This window comes from Schistocerca serialis, chromosome 6 (genome assembly GCF_023864345.2).
Source record: "Schistocerca serialis cubense isolate TAMUIC-IGC-003099 chromosome 6, iqSchSeri2.2, whole genome shotgun sequence".
Classification (NCBI taxonomy): domain Eukaryota; kingdom Metazoa; phylum Arthropoda; class Insecta; order Orthoptera; family Acrididae; genus Schistocerca; species Schistocerca serialis.
Window position 1 is genome coordinate 630689371 of NC_064643.1, and position 13263 is coordinate 630702633.

The window sequence follows — 13263 nt, forward strand, 5'->3', positions numbered from 1 at the left end:
AAGTCCCCGGGAGTAGACAACATTCCATTAGAACTACTGATGGCCTTGGGAGAGCCAGTCATGACAAAACTCTACCATCTGGTGAGCAAGATGTATGAGACAGGCGAAATACCCTCAGACTTCAAGAAGAATATAATAATTCCAATCCCAAAGAAAGCAGGTGTTGACAGATGTGAAAATTACTGAACTATCAGTTTAATAAGTCACAGCTGCAAAATACTAATGCGAATTCTTTACAGACAAATGGAAAAACTGGTAGAAGCGGACCTCGGGGAAGATCAGTTTGGATTCCATAGAAATGTTGGAACACGTGAGGCAATACTAACCTTACGACTTATCTTAGAAGAAAGATTAAGAAAAGGCAAACCTACGTTTCTAGCATTTGTAGACTTAGAGAAAGCTTTTGACAATGTTGATTGGAATAGTCTCTTTCAAATTCTGAAGGTGGCAGGGGTAAAATACAGGGAGCGAAAGGCTATTTACAATTTGTACAAAAACCAGATGGCAGTTATAAGAGTTGAGGGGCATGAAAGGGAAGCAGTGGTTGGGAAAGGAGTGAGACGGGGTTGTAGCCTCTCCCCGATGTTATTCAATCTGTATATTGAGCAAGCAGTAAAGGAAACAAAAGAAAAATTCGGAGTAGGTATTAAAATTCATGGAGACGAAGTAAAAACTTTGAGGTTCGCCGATGACATTGTAATTCTGTCAGAGACATCAAAGGACTTGGAAGAGCAGTTGAACGGAATGGACAGTGTCTTGAAAGGAGGATATAAGATGAACATTAACAAAAGCAAAACGAGGATAATGGAATGTAGTCAAATTAAATCTGGTGATGCTGAGGGAATTAGATTAGGAAATGAGACACTTAAAGTAGTAAAGGAGTTTTGCTATTTAGGGAGTAAAATAACTGATGATGATCAAAGTAGGGAGGATATAAAATGTAGACTGGCAATGGCAAGGAAATCGTTTCTGAAGAAGAGAAATTTTTTAACATCGAGTATAGATGTAAGTGTTAGGAAGTCGTTTCTGAAAGTATTTGTATGGAGTGTAGCCATGTATGGAAGTGAAACATGGACGATAACTAGTTTGGACAAGAAGAGAATAGAAACTTTCAAAATGTGGTGCTACAGAAGAATGCTGAAGGTAAGGTGGGTAGATCACATAACTAATGAGGAGGTATTGAATAGGATTGGGGAGAAGAGAAGTTTGTGGTACAACTTGACTAGAAGAAGGGATCGGTTGGTAGGACATGTTTTGAGGCATCAAGGGATCACAAATTTAGCATTGGAGGGCAGCGTGGAGGGTAAAAATCGTAGAGGGAGACCAAGAGATGAATACACTAAGCAGATTCAGAAGGATGTAGGTTGCAGTAGGTACTGGGAGATGAAAAAGCTTGCACAGGATCGAGTAGCATGGAGAGCTGCATCAAACCAGTCTCAGGACTGAAGACCACAACACCAACAACATATTGCATCCTCAGTAGAGAAGCTTTAATCGAAACCAAACTAAGTTTTTATCAGAATGTTATTCTCAGAGATGTGGTTTACTACTCCATTGCAAGCTACTTTCTTAAAAATTTCTGAGTGCACAAGAAGGAGGAAGATGGGTCTGTAATAACTATATTACTTGCTTATCTGTGCTTTTATAAAGGGGTGTTGTCTTCTCCAGATTCTCTATCACCACTTTGATCTTAGAGTCACTATTTTTGGTAATGTGCATGATTTTGTTCCATAAAATTTCAGGTTAACTGCTGGATGTCTGTACGTTGCTCCCATAATATTCTGGAGGCAGAGTCTTCTGGCCATCTTTAGGTGTATGCTGGCAAGAATACACAGGAGTTCTTCATATTTTCCAATTTGCTGATCTCGTTCAGTGAGGAGTTCTGCTTTTTTGGCAATTGCCTCCCTCACTTCAGCTGCATTACCCTCTGTCTTTCTCATTGGTGTGGTCTCATTACTGCAATCATGGTTACAAATAATGTCTGTATATCTAAGTGCCCTTGCCTTCTAGTACTCATCTATATGGGTTCCTGTTCTACCTTTTTTCCATTTCTTTTGTAAGTTTTCTTGCATGGTCACAAAATTGGCATACAGTGACCTTTCACTTCCACCATTTGGTCCACTGAATACAAATCTGTTCCACTAGTTCTGACATTTTTTAGTTCCCTTAATTAGTCCCCTCTGTTTTCATTTACGCTCTCAGCTCATATCCATTAAAAATTTGTTCTTTGCCAGCCTCAACTTGCCCCTCCATGGTCTTTAGTGTAGCAATGGCCAGCTCCACCACCCTCTACAGTGGGTGGTGGAGCTGAGTTGTTAGCATTAGGAAGCAAGTAATACCCCACCTGGTTGGAGTGTCAGTGGACAGTGAGTAGAGGGCTGGTAGCTGTCTGACCTACCAACATGAAAACACACTCATTTATTACTCAATAAACCATATCAGTTGTGATAATGCTCAGAGAAGTCAACATCCCCAGGACCTAAGTAGTACACAGCCTGCAGGTTTTATGCCTCAGCTCAGTTGCAGTTATCATCCAGTTGCCTTGGAGCCAATACCTGCCATATGGGCAGATAGCCCTTGACATAAATGTGTCTGGCTGGCTCTGATATGACCCACTTCCATGGCATCTTGCATTAGCCCTGTCAGTGATTTTACCGAGCCATGCCAAAGAAATGTGGTGCTGCACCGCTGTTTTCAGCTTGTTGTATGGGTTTTCACTCCATAACATTGCACTCCGAGTTGTTCACAACACTTTGTGATGGCTCCCCCACTTTAATTCTTCACTTGTTGTCCTTAGTGTCGACATACTGGCTGAAAAAATAGGGATGGAAGTGCAACTACTGTCTACTGTAAATGATGTAGCTGACAGATGCACAGTTGTGTTTCACAGTGTTTTACTTTCACTGTTCACAACCCCCCAATAATACACAGTTATATATGGCCATTGCACTATTGTTTAACTTTTGATAAACCTCCTTAATAGGTAGCAGGCAAACATCCACATGTACTGCAATAGTTTGCTGTTGAACATCTATGAGCAGTAAAAACCTAACCACAAAGTTCACAGTTCTTCAAGAATAGAAAGGTACATATGGAGCAGACACTGTCATTGTTTTAACACAGGGCCTAATTGTGTAACACTTATTTCACAGTTAGGTTGAAGCATTGTTGTTGTTCTAACCACACAGGTTTCTCATCTGAAACTTGGCCATGGAATGACAGTCTCAGGACCAAAAATCAGGCCCTTATATATCCTCACAATAATAGATGCTGAAACTAGACATTGTTGAAAGTTAAGTTTACAGAAATTACAATTAAAACTTAACTCTTTAAAGTAACTGAATATATCGAAAAATTCGTTCTTTTTAACAGTTTCTACTACTACAAGGTTTAGGCCGAATTATTTGACTGAATCATGAAATTAACAAATATAATTATGCAAACAATACTTTTGATAAAACTGAAAAGTACTTGGGAATTAACTGAGGACTGGCTTTGTTAACATGTTTTCGAATAGAACCAAATAAATACTTAAAGAATGCTAGTGTTTCATCTTCCAAATGTTTATAATTAGTACAGATTTTATATTTGTTTATAAGTCAATGATAGAATTTAAGTTACAAAACAATCAATGATTTCACCTTATAACAAAAGATACTAACTAGTAATAGTCAAAATAAATTAGAAAATCTATTACATACATAAAACTAAGCACAAAATTAAATCTGGTGTTATATTCTTTAAAACTGAGGGCCAACCTTTCTCTTTTATGAAAATGCAGATTATAATCACATATGTTAATGGTAATTAGTCAGAAGTGAAAAAATGAATTTTAAGGAGGCATATGGCAAAACAAGAGAGGAAGTAAAAATATCCCAGCCTGCTTTGTCACAACTTGTGTAGCTACAAATTTCCACCTCTAACAAGCAATGCCCACAGCAGCAAGGCCACATGCCTAAAATAAAATAATAATAGGAAAAAAGCTATGCCAGTTGTGTTTTTTGAAACTCAGACACATTTTTCTGCGTGGGAACATAATTTTTTCTGTTTGTTTCTGATGCGATGTTAACTGATTACTTGAAAGTCATTTTTTTTCTGCATAGATAAATAACTGTTGTAGTTCACACATAAGCTACACTCTTTATTGTTGGTTTGTATGGTTCAAAATTTTACAGTTCTGTTCTGTAATTTTCGAATTTGAAAACTGGATCTTGTCACGCTGGTCATCAGTTGTAAGTTTTCCTCATTTTTTTTGAAATGTTACAGCTCATTTAATTTAGAGGTAATCAGATTTTTTGACAGGCAACAACTTACAAATACATCATGCACAGCAAAGAATGAAACCATGTGCATACTGCTTGTAATGTATCTGTAACTTCCCCACACAATTAATAGCAAGATCATACCTGATGCCAACTGGAAAACTGTTACAGTCCTTTGCACCAGAATATAAAACTCTATTCTGAACTATAGGTAGCAGTGTACAGTCTACATGGAAATTATTTTTACTTCAAGTTCATCCTAAACTCACTCTTACTACTAACTACAAAAACCATTAGAGAATATATAGATTGGCATGAAACTGGATCCTCTGCAATAAGAAACAATGTCTGTTGAGTTAGTTTATTAGACATGCCCAGATAGGCATGTGCATTAGCACACCACTTCCATGATTTGGGGAGAACACCAGTCCCAGATTGAATCCCCCTGGCAAGTTAACAACAAGAGCCACCTTGGATGTGGTTCTTATGCAGTTTCCCAAATCTGACTAGGTGAACACTGTGCTGGTATGCACATTCAACCTCAGTTACCTGATCCACAAACATTTCAAAAATATTCTCACATTTTCACGTGGATAAAACTAAACACAGACTGGGGAGGAAGGTGTGGAGGCAGGAAGGGTATCAAGTCACCCTCTATCATTAGCATTGCCAAATCCAGATTGATGTGCCAAAAATATAAAGATACAGGATAAGGCCAGGAAAAAGAAGAAGAAGACTGACTTAATTTATTAATCTTCAAACAACAGAACAAACCTAACTATGCCATGCTCATTCATGCTGATGTGATTCACAAATCCAAATCTACAGGGTGATTATAAATGAATATCAGGGTTTTAACACTTTATAATATTTATTATATTAAACTTACAGTTATAAATGATATGTCAAATGAAAGAGCAACTCAAATAGTTTTACCAAGAATCTTACAAATGTTCAATGTGAGCACCATTTGTCACATGGCACATGTCAAGTCTATAGCCGAGTTCTTCCCAAAAGTTGATAAGTGTGTCTTCAGTAACTGTAGCAAAAGCTGCTTCAATCCAGTTCCTTAATTCAGGGAGGTCTGCTGGTAGTGGAGGCACATACACACGATCCTTGATGAAGCCCTAAAGGAAAAAATCGCATGGCGTTAGGTCGGGTGAAGGTGGAGGCCATGCAAAGCAAGCCCTCTCATTGGGCCCCTTGTGGCCTATCCAGCACTTGGGTACAGTGAAATTCAAACAATCTAGCGGACTGTGGTGGAAACATTGCGCACTGCGCATGTGCACTGGTGCCAAACACAACTATTTGAGTTGCTCATTAGTTTGACATATCATTTATAACTGCAAGTTTTATGTAATAAACATTATAAAGCGTTAAAACCCTGGTATTCAGCTATAAACACCCTGTATTTATTCCAGAGAAGCCACCATTTGTTAGTGCTAGCCATATATAAATATTATTAGAAATATGGTAAAGTCACCCAAAAAAATGGTTCCACATGTCAGTGACCATTCTAACCAAGGATTTTCCAATTTATATTATGTAATTAACCTTCAATACAAAGTAATATACCTCTTGATATAACTGCTTAATTACTTCCCACCTCAACTTCCATGTGTCCACTTCCCACAACTCTGTGTCCACTTCCCAGGACACTGTCTAGATGTTAACTCAGACAATCTCATCTCATCTCACTGCAAAACCACTATTCTCATTACTGCAAGCACTGTCAGGGTGTCATGACAGTGCTCCAGCCACCAGAAAATTCATGTAACAACAACAAAAAATACGGTGAGGTAAGGCTCACTTCTTTGCACTTGCCAACAAAAGAGTTCAAGTGTCAAAGACATGCAATCTCCTATTGGAAATAATCGCATTTAGAACATGTTATCTGACAATGTCTTGATGCTTTTCTATAGCATAACAGTATCAATGAAAATATGAAGAATCTCCTTCCAAACTAAAGATAAGTATTGTGTATTAATGAAAGCCTGGAACCATATGTCTTTGGCAATAATTGTAGCTGCCGTCTGACTTATTTGGAGATGTTCTTCATCCTCTGAGGAAGGTTTCTGTTGGCACCAGAAAGCAGTTTTGTAGCCTGTGGTTTTGAAGGATATGACTTGAGCTATTTAGAACTATGGATGTCAATACATCATACCTATACTTTATAAGAAGCTAGAGAGAGCATTTATATCTGGATGAACACATCTTAAGTCTTGTCCATCAGTTTGTACAAGTCAGTTGGTAATCATCAACATCAAAAGGAAAAACATGTCAACATGGCTGACATGGACAGTTAGTCAAGTCTCCTCTCTGTAGTTAACCATAAAATTAACATTATAAGGAAAAGATAAATTGCACTTACTATAAAGATGACATGTTAAGTTGCAGACTGGCACAATGAAAAGACACTTACGCATTAGCTTCTGGCCAAAGCCTTCATCAGAAAAGGAAGCACACACACATTCATTCAAACAAGCAAGCACATCTCATGCACTTACAACTGCCATCCCTGGCAGCTTAGATGGGAATACAACTGTCATGTGTACTTTGCTCTTGACCATTGTTTGGCGTGGCTGTTGAGCCTGGAGGATAGCTGATTGGTAGTCATACCAATATAAAAAGAGGTGCAAGAAATGGTACTTGACATGGCTGCATTCACAGGTGGCCTTGGGACAGGATTAGAATAGGAAGTGCTGTGTGGATGGACTGGGCAGGTATCCCTTGGCTAAGGGGTTGGGATTGGGAGTGGCATAGCGATGGACTAGGATGTTGAGGCTGGGTGAGCAACGAAACACCACTTTAGCAGGGTTGGGAAGGATCTTGGGTAGGATGTTTCTCATTTCAGGGCATGATGAAAGGTAATCACATCCCTGGCAAAGAATGTGATTCAGCTGTTCCACTGGGGGATGGTATTGGACAATGAGGGGTGCACTCCTTTGTATCTGGTTCTTAGGGGTTGTGGGAGGATTGGGAGTATGAGGGGAAATGGCGTAGGACACCTGTTTGCAGACTAGACTATGTTGGGGAGGTGGGGGTGGGGGAGGGGTAGTGCCTGTCTGTGGAGGCTTTAGGGAGACCCTCAACATACTGGGAGGAAGTTCTTGTCACTACAGGTACCCTATCCCTGGCTGACCAGGCTGTAGGGGAGGGAGTTTTTGTTGTGCAAAGGATGACAGCTGTTGAAATGCAGGTACTGTTGGTGGTTGGTGGGTTTAATGTGCACAGAGCTGTGGATAGAGCCATCAGAGAGGAGAAGGTCAACATCCAGGAAGATGGCACACTGGGTTGGGGAGGACCAGGTGAAGCGGATGGGAAGAAAGGTGTTACAGTTGTGAAGGTAGGGTGTCACAGCCTGAGTATTAACATGAAGATACATCAGTGAACTGGAACCAGACTAGGAATTTGGAATTTTGGGAGGTTAGGAAGATCTCCTCTAGATGGCTCATAAACAGGTTGGCATGGGAAAGTGCTATGCAAGTGCTCTTGGCTGTGCTGCGCATTTGTTTGTATCCCTTCCCTCCAGAGGAGAAATAGTTGTAAGTTAGGATAGAGTTAGTAAGGTGTATAAGGAATGAGGTAGTGGATTTGGAGTGTGAAGGATCTGGGAAAGGTAGTGTTAAGTAGCAGTAAAACTATTTACATGAGGGATGTTAGTGAATATGGAGGTGGCGTCAACAGTGACACAATTGGTTGAATGTGTTGGTCAATGAGGGCCAAAATTCTTTCAGTGGAGGCACAATAACCAGCCACAATGGTGTGCCCAAGTTTGTTGGGTTTGTGGATTTTGAAAGCATATAGAGTGTGGGTGTGCATGGTGTCATAGGGCTGAGGAGGGAAATGGATTAAAGGGAGAGGTTTAGGGAAGGACCTAAGTTTTTAATCAGGGATTAGAGGTTGTGTCGGACTTCTGGGACAGGTTCACTTTGGCAGAGTTTATAGGTGGGGGAGTCAGATGATTGGCAGAGCCTTCCACTAGGCAGTCACTGTGATTCATTACAACAGTGGTGGAACCTTTGTCTGCAGTGAGGATGATTAGGTCAGGATTTGTTTTGAAGCTGTGTTTGGCTGTCGCTTCTTCTGCTGAAAGGTTGGTGTTCTGAGGAAGGTACCTGGGCAAGGATGGTGAGGTCAAGTGGGAGGTCAGGTATTCCTGCTAGGTGACCAGGGGGAGAGGATCACAGTTGGATCTTGCTATGAACTGAGAGAGGCAGGGTTCAGCATTAGGTTGGGTTGGCTGTGGTTGGTAGGATTAGTGGAAAAGAAGTGTTCACACTGCAGTGTTTGGAAGAAGGAGAGTAGGTCATTGAAAAGTTCAATATGGTTAAATTTTGGTGTAGGGCTAAAGGTGAGGCCTTTGGATGGACTGAAATTTCTGTGGAGCTGAGGCTTTTGGTGAAAGTTTAACAACGGTGTTAGAGAATGTTTCAGCTCTGGATTTGGTGAAATGTTTATAGGGAGTTTTGGGGGATGTAGCAAGCTGAAAAGGTCAGCTAGGCAGGGTATGAGGGATTGACAAGGAGGAACACTATGAGTAAGATAGGTGTTGGATAGTGGTGCCCAAGGGTGGCAGAAGGATATCAGCAGGTTGGGTAACTTATGGAGGTGGTGTCCAGAATGCTCTGGAGAGCAAGGGATTCAATTTCAGAGATGTGGTGTGTTAGCAGGGATTGAGGGATTGCACTGTAGCAGTAACTTGTGAAGCGAACAGAGCTGGTTCTGAGATACCTGTCCATCGTGGTTAGTTTGTTAGTTAGTTAGTTAGGTAGTTTAGTACTTGTTCCATAGATCATGAATACGACACTTTGTAATGATGTGGAATGTGTCAGGTTAATAAAAGGTGTCTATACAAGATATTACATTAGACAAAATATTACATGACACTCTTTTTTTTTTTGTGGGGGTTGAGAAATTACCCACTTACTATATCCAAAAATTCATCTAATTCTGAAGTACCTGGTGTCAGGGACTGGCAGAGACAGGAAAGGTGAAGGTCATTCTGAAAAGAAGGATGGGATCTAGAGACCGGTTTCTTGTGGTTAGGCCATTGGGGAGGAGGATTCCATGGTTTATGCAGCATTTAAGAAAAAGGATGTTGGGCAGTGTTTTAGCCAGGGAAAGGGATACTCTCCTGAACTGGTGCAGAAAGATGAAGCAGGGGTCCATTGTGGCAGGGATGGCATAGGGGAAATGGGAATGACATAGAAATGGGAAAATGTAAGTGTTAGATGGTTGTGTGGGTAGCTGGATAAGATAAAAGACGCTTACAAAATACATAATGACATGCAGAAACATGAACAAATACGTAAAAATACACACAAATTGGTGAAACCACTTAAAAATACACGCAAATATGTTAAAAATGTCCAGAAATGTGGGAGAAAAATGAATTAATGAGGTATAGGAGCATGCATGTGTTGGTATAAGGAAAGAGAGGGACAGGGGGATCAGTTAGATCCAGGATCACAAGTTCATGTGGCATGGGTATGTGTGGAAAATAAAACACTAAAATACATGAGGTTGAGGGAGAATGTAGGATCAATAGGAATAAATATAATTATCACTGGGAAGAATTTGGGGCATCAGATGTTGCATCAACAAATCACACCGTCATGTAGCCATATGTCGTAGACAGACAAGACCAATGATAACACAGTGTCGCTCAGAAGTGTATGTGGTTTGGAAGACTGAGAATAAATACAGGAAATAAGAGAAAGAATGGACACTGAGAAGAGTAACGCTATAGAGGAGAGTAACAAAGGAAAACATCAAAGTGTTGTGGGATGGAAGAAAAGCTTTTAGCCCAGAATCAAACAACAGAATCTCCAGGTTGGAACATCAACAATATAAGGAAAAGATAGATTGCTACTTACCATAAAGATGACATGTTAATTTGCAAAGAGGCAGAATGAAAAGACATTTGGACATTGGCTTTTGGCTAAAGTCTTCATCAGGAAAGGAAGTGTGTGAGTGTGCGTCCTCTCTCTCTCTCTCTCTCTCTCTCTCTCTCTCTCTCTCTCTCTCACACACACACACACACACACACACACACACACACACACACAACACACAAGCAAGCACACCTTATAAACACATGACTGACATCTGTGGCAGCTTGGACTGGTATGCAACTGCCACACAGAACAGAAGCAGTAGTCTGGAGGGGATAGGAAAGCGGCAGGGGAAGGAATAGCATGGTATTCCTTTCCTTAGTGTCCATTCTTTCTCTTCTTTCCTGGGTTTATTCATTGCTTTCCAAGCCACATACACTTCCGAGCCATTCTGTATCAATGATCTTGTCTGTCCACAACACGCACCTACATAATCATGCAGATTGTTGATGCAGCATCTGATGCCCCGGATTCTTCCCACTGATCATTTTATTTATTCCCATTGATCCCATATCCTCTCTCATCCTCACAAAGTTCAGGATTTTATTTTTCCACACCTACACATGCCATATGAACTTTTAATCCTGGACTTAACCAACTCCCCTCCCCCTTCTTTTACCATATCCCAACACAAGCATGTTCCTATAACTCAATTCCTTTTCCCTCATGTTTCTGTACATTTTTAACACATTTTTGTATGGTTTCACACATTTGTGCATATTTTTACGTATCTGTGCATTTTTATGTGTGTTATTACATATTTGTTATGTGACTTGTCTCTTATCCAGCTCCCCTCACAACCATCTAACACCATGATTTTCCTATTTCCACTTCATTCCCATTTCTCCTACATGATACCTGCCTCAGTTGACCACTGCTCCATCTTTCTGCACCAATTCAGAAAAGTATTCCTTTCCCTGGCTAAAACCCAGTCCTACACCCTGTTTCTTAAATGCTGCCTAAACCATGGAGTCCACCCCAACAGCCTAACCATAAAACTGTTTTTCTCTGGATCCCATCACTTCTTTCAAAATGACCTTCAACTTTTCAGATTCCACCAGTCTCTGGCCCCCACAAACCTGGTACTGCAGAAACACATCTCCATGACACAGGCATCCCAGTACCACCTCTGCCTTCTCCACAAGATACTGCTGCTGTGCAATCCCTGCTAATATATCACATCTCCGAAATCAAATCCCTTACTCTCCAGCACCTGGAAGAGCATTCCAAACACTGCCTTCATAAGTTACCCAACCTGCAGACATCCTACTGCCATCTTGGAGCACTGCTATCCAACTTTCCTCCTTGTCAACTTCTCATAGCACTCAGGCCCTGCCTAGCTGACCTTTCCAGCTTGCCACATCCTTCAAAACTCCTTCCCAATACTCCACCAAATCCAGAGCTTGATCATTCCCCTAACACTGTTGTTAAACTTTCCACCAAAAGCCTCAGCTCCAGAGAAGTTTCAGTTCTATCCAAAGGCCTCATCTTTAGCCGTATGCCACACAGGGTAGCCGTGTGATATGAGGTGCCTTGTCATAGTTCGCGCAGTTCCCCCCCATCAGAGGTTCAAATCCTCCCTCCGGCAGGAGTGTGTGTGTTGCCCTTAGTGTAGGTTAGTTTAAGTTACATTAAGTAGTGTGTAAGCTTAGGGACCGATGACCTCAGCAGTTTGGTCCCAGAGGAACTTACCACAAATTTCCAAAAAAAAATTTAGCTGTGCACCCAAATTTATAAGTGGTACACCACCCTCTTCCCCACTCAGATCTTGGGTATGCTCTCTTCTCACATTATTACAGATTACATCCTGTAGCCCTTTGTCTTGACCTGGAAGTGTTGAAAACAGTGATTCTGAATTTTGTTAGTGGAGGTGTCTTTTTCCAATACCTTTGCTTATTCTACAGTGCAAGCATTACTTATAGAACATTATGCATATTAGTATGAAAAAGGAAAATCCTGTTTAAACAGTCATATGAGGAAAGACAACTACTTAGTGCAGATCATACTTTATCAGACTGACACAACAATAGTGACAGCTTGTCAGGTTGCCATGATCATTTTTTATTTTTATTTATTTATGTTTGCTTTTGATACACTAATATTGTGTTTTTAATGTGATTTTAGCTTTATAGATTGAAAGGAGCTACAAATGAATCACTGATAAAAAATCTGCTCATTGAGTGGTAGCAGAACAAACACATAAAAGAGGGTTCTAATTAGGCAAGCTTTTGGAGCCAGTGGCTCTTTCTTCAGTCAGAAGGGTTGAAAGGGAAGGAACAGGGACAATAGAAAGGGACTAGAGAGGTCTAGGAAAAAGGTTAAATTTTGGGAAAGTCACCCAGAATCACATGTCAGGGGAGACTTACTGCACAGCATGAGAACGAAAGACTGCTTGTTGGGAACAGTCCCCAGCATCAGTCTTTCCTTCTCATCCCATGCAGTAAGTCTTTCCTGACTGTTCTGGGTGACTTTTCTGCAGAAGGAGCCACTGGCTCCGAAAGCTTGCCTAATTACAACTGTCTTTAATGCGTGTGTTCTGCTGCTGCTTAATGAGTAGTTTTTTTATCTATTCAATTAAATTATTTGGTCAAAAATTTATTGTTCTCATTGTTAAATGAGTCACTGAGTTAGAAAACTGCATTTTTGACTATGTAATGACTCATATACTTAAAAAATAAATGTTGTCCTCACAATTCTGTGGTAGTTATTGTAGTATCGGGCACTGTTTTCACATAACAGGCAAGAAGCTCTTGAAGCAGCACTCAGTGAAAAGGATGCACATTTAGCCTTACTGGAAGTGTCAGGCATCAGAACAGCAAGACAAGCAGAAGAGGCAGAGCAATTACGTGCTGATCGAAAAAGGCTTATGGAAAAACTCCGAGAAGAGGTAAGTCAAAGTCATTTCCGTATCACTAGCTACATGATATAGTAGTATTATGAAATGAATTTAATGCACTGAAATGACATGAATGGATAAATGGGGATAAAATCAATGAAGATTCCATAACATGAAATGATCAGTGCAAACCCTGCTGAACCGGCAGTGTAATGAATATGTCTTGAAAACAAAAAATTTTTGTGAGGCTGGGAACTGATCCCAGATT

At 40.5% G+C, this 13263-nt stretch overlaps 1 protein-coding gene across 1 annotated transcript in view; it reads left to right on the forward strand.

The window, feature by feature from the left end:
- Positions 1-13263, forward strand: part of LOC126484254 (trichohyalin-like) — a 731617-nt gene that overhangs the window by 686305 nt on the left and 32049 nt on the right. The window contains exon 18 of the mRNA XM_050107675.1: positions 12899-13046. Within this exon, the coding sequence (XP_049963632.1) occupies positions 12899-13046 (148 nt within the window). The remainder of the gene's footprint in view (positions 1-12898; positions 13047-13263) is intronic.